Source organism: Zootoca vivipara, chromosome 12 (assembly GCF_965207765.1).
Source record: "Zootoca vivipara chromosome 12, rZooViv2.hap1.1, whole genome shotgun sequence".
NCBI classification, from domain to species: Eukaryota; Metazoa; Chordata; class Lepidosauria; order Squamata; family Lacertidae; genus Zootoca; species Zootoca vivipara.
The window spans coordinates 9,538,138-9,544,195 of NC_142595.1; the positions used below are offsets into that span (position 1 = coordinate 9,538,138).

The 6,058-nt window shown below is 49.0% G+C and overlaps 1 protein-coding gene across 1 annotated transcript; it reads right to left on the reverse strand.

Annotated features, from left to right (window-relative positions):
* Positions 1 to 1,192: 1,192 nt before the first annotated feature.
* LOC148683777 (uncharacterized) lies at positions 1,193 to 4,676 on the reverse strand. The gene is made up of 4 exons (XM_088656213.1): positions 3,335 to 4,676; positions 2,313 to 2,599; positions 2,131 to 2,207; positions 1,193 to 1,769 (listed from the first exon to the last, which is right to left on the reverse strand). Exons 1-4 carry the CDS (start codon positions 3,484 to 3,486, stop codon positions 1,764 to 1,766), a joined length of 522 nt encoding a protein of 173 aa, XP_088512339.1. The 5' UTR covers positions 3,487 to 4,676; the 3' UTR covers positions 1,193 to 1,763.
* Between the last annotated feature and the right edge of the window lie 1,382 nt (positions 4,677 to 6,058).

A 6,058-nucleotide genomic window follows, 5' to 3' on the forward strand; every position in this document is an offset into this window, starting at 1 on the left:
TGATCTGTTGTTACCGTGGGGCTGTTGGGGCTGCCTATCGACTGCCATGTCAACCACAGCATGACAACCGCATGGCAATTTTACTACCGGTATATAGTAAGATAAATATCAGAGAAGCAGTTGGAGATGAAGACTCAGAGTGGGGAAAGGCAAAGGCTTGGGGTAGAAAAGTGGAGTTGAATGCCATCAACATGCAGGTGATGCTGAAATCCTTGCATATTACAAAGTCACCCCAGGACATCTGAAGAAGTGTGCATGCACACGAAAGCTCATGCCCAATGACAAGTTTAGTTGGTCTCTTAAGTTGCTGCCGGAAGGAATTTTTTTATTTTGTTTCACGCCAAGGACAGTTTGCAGAGAGAGGAAATTGAGGGCCAAGTACCTAGCCCTGAAGGAACACCAACAGAGAGAGGGAAAGAATAAGTAGAGCTCTCCCCCTATGGAAACATTAAAATAATGAATACAGATGGACTGAGAAAACCTGAATAAACCCAGCACTGTGGGACCATTGGTTTCAGATGTGAAGAAATGGACAAATAGCATGTGAAATGTTTAGAGATCTGAATGTATTTTTATTATAAGGAGAATTATTCTAAGATTTATTTCAAATTTCTTAATATTCCAGCTGACAAAGAATAGTCGAAACAGGGCCTTGTCCTGATTTTTACTGGAATTTAGCTTTATTTGCCTTCAATATTGGGATTGATTCCTATTTAAACTCCGCATCACATCAATAAAACCTTGTGAAGATTTATTTGAAATCCATCTTCTTTTGGCCTGAGTTCTTGCATTTTAGCGTTTATTTCTGGACTTGCCCAAGAACTCTAATTTCTACTGTTTCGGCGACGGCAGCTCGTGGGGGGGCTGGCTGGCCCACCCACGGCCACCGCTGCGGCAGGGGCGCTCCGCTGAGCCCAGCTGGGCAGCGGGCGCCCTGGAGAAGGCCGCAGCTCAACAGTGGGTGCTTTGCTGGGGCCACTAGAATCATGCCATGCTTGGCAGTGTGAGGGTTGGACTAGATGACCTTCCCGGGCCCGATGGATTCATGTGGTGCGTATTGCGATTCAGTGGGCATGAATTTAACCTTTTTATTCTCTTTACACAGTTTAGCGTGCGTGTGCGCAGTTAGGTTGCTTGGTTCTGTCCTGAGTTTATGTTAATAGAGCAGACGAATAATAATAAACCAATAAATACATGAATACATAAAAACAGCTACTTTAATAAGGGTAATAAATTTTATCAGGCCAGAAATTCAAGTGCGCCTGTAGCAGTGGTTGACGCCCTTGGTCCCTTCAGGTCACAGGCCATGGCCACTGGTGCTTGCCAAGAAAAAAGTGAGGGATGAACAATTGGAGGGCCCCTCCACTTCGGAAGCTAGGCTCTACAGGGCCTCCCCTAAGGTAATGAGACGTGTTTCCCCAGTAGAGTCTGTTTCCAGCCCCGATTCGCGCAGAACACGACGCGGGAAGAAGAGGTAGCGCAGTTCAAAGAAGCATGGGCGCAGGCGACACAGGGATTCTTCGGGTTCTTCGGACCTTTCTGGTACGTATGACTCCTCAGGTGATGAGTCGGTGGAGGAGCGCTGCAAGGGTTTCTGGGTCACTACACACAAGGCGCCTGGCCTGGATTTGGGAACGGCGTACTCGCCGTCACCGCCGTGCATTTGGGGCCAAGGAGCCATGCGGTGAAGATGGGTGATCTTGGGAGGACTCAGCCGACGGCCATGATCCGGCAACTACTCAAAGGACAGCAGCCAACTTCTCTTAGTCCTGTGGAATTCAAGAGGGAGGGGGTGAGAAGAGGCCAGGAGCAGCTGGCCAGGTGCTCAAATTTCTATCTCTGACCCCTCCTTTTTGTGATGTATCAATGACATATCAGTGCCATACTACGTAGTGATGTATCTTTAGGGGTGTACCTAGGTGGTGGGATGCAAAGAAAAAGGGAAGACCCCCTTTGTTCGGGGTCTCCTTCTGGCTTCACCTGGTTGCAGGTGGGGCCCTGTCGTGACAGTATTTTGCTTGAATAAAGACCAAGCCTACTGGCTGCTGTTTTGCTCTGATACTCTTGGCTGGAGTCTTGTTCTGACCCAGGGATCCCTCAGATTTTCCGTTAACACCCCTGTCCCGTTACCTCAGAGAAACGTATCCTCCGCTTGGGCTCCAGTCCCTCCCGGGATGCGGCGGCTCCCAGGCTGAGCCGTTCCCTCGCTGCAAAGAAAACAGAGACATCAGCAGGCGCCTGGCTCCCAGCCACGCTAGCCCCAGTCTGGGGCAGGAGGGTGGGGGACCTGGGAAGGGAGCATTTCCTCCTACCTGATCTTACAAGTATCCCCAACCTGGCCGCCCCCTCCGTATGGGCAATTTGGCTCCTCCCCAGCTGGCATAGCTCAGAAGCAGCAGCCAAAGTTTCCCTCACTGTAATAACTTGAGATTGAATTTGGGGAAACTTTGGCTGCTGCTTCTTTGCCAGACACGGCCGGAGAGGAGCCATGCCCGTATGGAGAGGGGGCAGTGGGGAAGAGTTGCGAGGGAACGCAGCCGGGAGCCGCCGGGATGTTGTTGGGTTCCTCATCCCGGGAGCTGGACCTGGAGCCTCATGCCTGGAGAAATTAGGAGAAATATGGGCTAAGAAGGCAAAGAAAGAACCTGAAATGCAATGTATTTCTTTCACCTTTTGAGATTTCATAAGATTTCTCAACCTGGCTCTGTCGGGCGTTAATGTTTGGGGGGCATCATTTCTAAAGGAGGAGGAGGAGGAGGAGGAGGAGGCAAGAATAAGCACAACATGCCCTTGTTTGAGATCTAGGTGGTCCTGGACAGCTATAAGCCTAAACTGAAGCCCACCATCATGGCAGACTACACTAAAATAGTAAACTGAAGCCCAAACATGGAGAACTCTCTATTTCCCAAAATATTTAGGTATGGACTAGTAGGCTGGTATAGATTCTGTTCCCCAAGGCAATAGCCGGGGGGGGGGGGAGAGAAGTGGACCACCAAGAAACACTTCCGGTAAAACTACAGGAATCTCTCTAAATCAGGCCTCCCTCCTCCTGCTGGCTGGCTGTCCCATGGCAATCCCCACCCCTAGGAATTGGGGAGCCACTTCTTCCCCCGGTCCAGTTCCACACACCACGTCCGCTTCTGTCGGAAGGAAGGAAGGACGTATGGGGTGGGGAGAATTCTGGGATTCATCTCCACAGACGCATTCCCAAGCAGAGCCCGATTGCCCAATGGGCAGAGCAGGCCTATTTGGCCTATGGCCCCTGGAACAACGGATCACCATAAATACTCTTTGTTTTAGTATTTGGTAAAACCAAAGGCGTATCACTGCATACCTGAACACTTGCGGTTTCCCCCTGGCACCGCTGGGCTGCTGCTGCTGCTGGTGGGGGGGGTGAGGGTGGGGGTGGGCCGGAGCCTTCACCTTTCCTGCCAAACCATGGCCCTGGGAGAGACGAAGGACATTGTATTTTCCTGGCATAAGCATCCACTCTAGGGCACCGGGGGTCCCCAATTATTTTCTTCTGGGACACAGCCCCCTCAATACTCCCTCCACCACCCCCCATCTGCCTTCCCAGCTCTCTCCCGCCCTGGCTGCTGCCCCCCCCCAGCCACATCCCTCCTTCTCCTGCGTGGCACAGAGCAACCCAGAAGCGGAGCAGGGGAAGGTAAGCCATGGAATTGACTTCCCAACTGTTGCCAAACAAAGGAGACGGAATTGCGCCTCTACTGACCCCAACAACTCGGAGCAGGTGTATCGGACTGCACCAGCCCATTACCTGGCGGATATCCACTACGTGGAATACCGCAGACTACTTGCTGCGGCTAGACTGAATGTCCTTGATTCGGCGGTTTTGAGGGGAAGATTTGGAAGAGTCCCATATGGTCAGAGAATGTGCCATTCTGCCTTGGGTGAGGTAGAATCCACAGAACACATTTTACTGAGTTGTCCCTTTTATAATGATTTAAGGCACTATCTTATAGCCCCATATTTATCTCAGTTTAGTTCCCAACTAAGAGAACGGCAGGCAGCATATTTGCTAAACAAGCCCACTGGGAAAATAACCTTCTCGGTGGCTAAATTCCTCTTCCTGGCGCTCAAGTGTCGGAAACGTATAATCGAATGTCTTGATGTGGGTTACCTGTAGGAGGTTTAGTAGCGCGGTCATACCCCATTTATGTATCCCTCTGATGCCTTCAGTTTTATATTTTTATATTTGTATTGAGAAATCTTTTTTCCTTCTGACTATCGGTCGAATAAAGTATATTGATTGATTGACCCCAAAAACTCAAGAAACCAGCTGTATAGCGGGGAAGTCCAAAAAGAACTGTAAAAGCAAACGTTTTGGGTCCTCGAGTGGGCTCAAAAGCCACGCTGCTAAATGTTGAACTTGTTATTGAATGATTATTCTTTTCATGTCACTACAGTGCCCTCAGGTCCCAGCAGCCAGGCTTCCGATTCCTGAAATTGTCTAGTTTGCTGTCACCCGCCTGTACATTAAAGCAGCAACAGGGCACTAGTTCGGAATTCAAACTCATAATGAGGCAACTGGCTCATTTTGTAGCTTTTCATCTCAGCATGAGCTTTGATCTCATTAAGACAACAGTTCCATAGCATCAAATCCTTCTAAATTATTCTTCGCCACCCTGCTTTTCAAAATGAAGTGTTTGTTTCTTAAGGCACGCTTGTCTTGCGTTTAACAAGCATGAGGAAAAGAAAATGCTAAATCTCAGTTGCAGTCCACAGGGATTTGAAGAACCATTATCCACAAAGGGGGGGGTGGACCCACAACTAGTCATCTAAGGTTTTTTTAAAAAAAATAGCAATGGATTTCTTACAGGGGTCAAAGCAAAGCGCCACACTTTTTTTTCTAGTGGGAACCAGAATAGATCCAGAATTATTAATTACAGTGGTACCTCGGTTTACAAACTTAATCTGTTCCGGAAGTCCATTCTTAAACCGAGGCGCCCTTTCCCTAATGAGGCCTCCCACCACCGGTGCCCTTCCACCGGTGCCCTTCCACCTTCGGCTTCCGTTCTTAGACCGAGGTAAAGTTCGCAAACCGGGACACCACTTCCAGTTTTGCGGAGTTCGTAAACTGAATCGTTCGTAAACAGAGCTGTTCTTAAACCTCCTGGCAAATAGAAGGGGAAATAATGGAGGCAGTGAGAGATTTTACTTTCTTGGGCTCCTTGATCACTGCAGATGGTGACAGCAGTCACGAAATTAAAAGACGCCTGCTTCTCGGGAGAAAAGCAATGACAAACCTAGACAGCATCTTAAAAAGCAGAGACATCACATTGCCGACAAAGGTCCATATAGTTAAAGCTATGGTTTTCCCAGTAGTGATGTATGGAATTGAGAGCTGGACCATAAAGAAGGCTGATTGCCGAAGAATTGATGCTTTTGAATTATGGTGCTGGAGGAGACTCTTGAGAGTCCCATGGACTGCAAGAAGATCAAACCTATCCATTCTGAAGGAAATCAGCCCTGAGTGCTCACTGGAAGGACAGATCCTGAAGCTGAGGTTTCAATACTTTGGCCACCTCATGAGAAGAGAAGACTCCCTGGAAAAGACCCTGATGTTGGGAAAGATTGAGGGCACAAGGAGAAGGGGACGACAGAGGACGAGATGGTTGGACAGTGTTCTCGAAGCTACGAACATGAGTTTGACCAAACTGCGGGAGGCAGTGGAAGACAGGAGTGGCTGGCGTGCTCTGGTCCATGGGGTCACAAAGAGTCAGACACGACTAAAAAACAACAACCACCACCACTGTATTGCTCAGTGATGAGAGTTCATTCTAGACAATGCTGGTATCTCATTTATGTACAGGGCATGTGAACACATGCGCGGTTTCTGCAGGAAACAGCTGTCCCTATGTAAAACTAGCGGGGGGGACGGACGGCTATGGTGGCTGAGTGGCTAAGAGTGTGCATATATAGCAGGGAACCATTTTTCTCTGTGTATAGAGGAATACGTCTCTGTGTGCAGCAGTGACAGGTGAGAAGGCCAACACCACGAATATAGTGTTTTGCTTTGGGCCCATAGGAGTCAGGT

Coding starts and splice junctions, on each gene's coding strand:
- LOC148683777 (XM_088656213.1), bottom strand. CDS start 3,486: ATGCTTATGCCAGGAAAATACAATGTCCTTCGTCTCTCCCAGGGCCAT. Junction 2,600..3,334: donor GGGAAACCGCAAGTGTTCAG/GTATGCAGTGAT, acceptor TAATTTCTCCAG/GCATGAGGCTCCAGGTCCAG. Junction 2,208..2,312: donor GGGGATACTTGTAAGATCAG/GTAGGAGGAAAT, acceptor TTTTCTTTGCAG/CGAGGGAACGGCTCAGCCTG.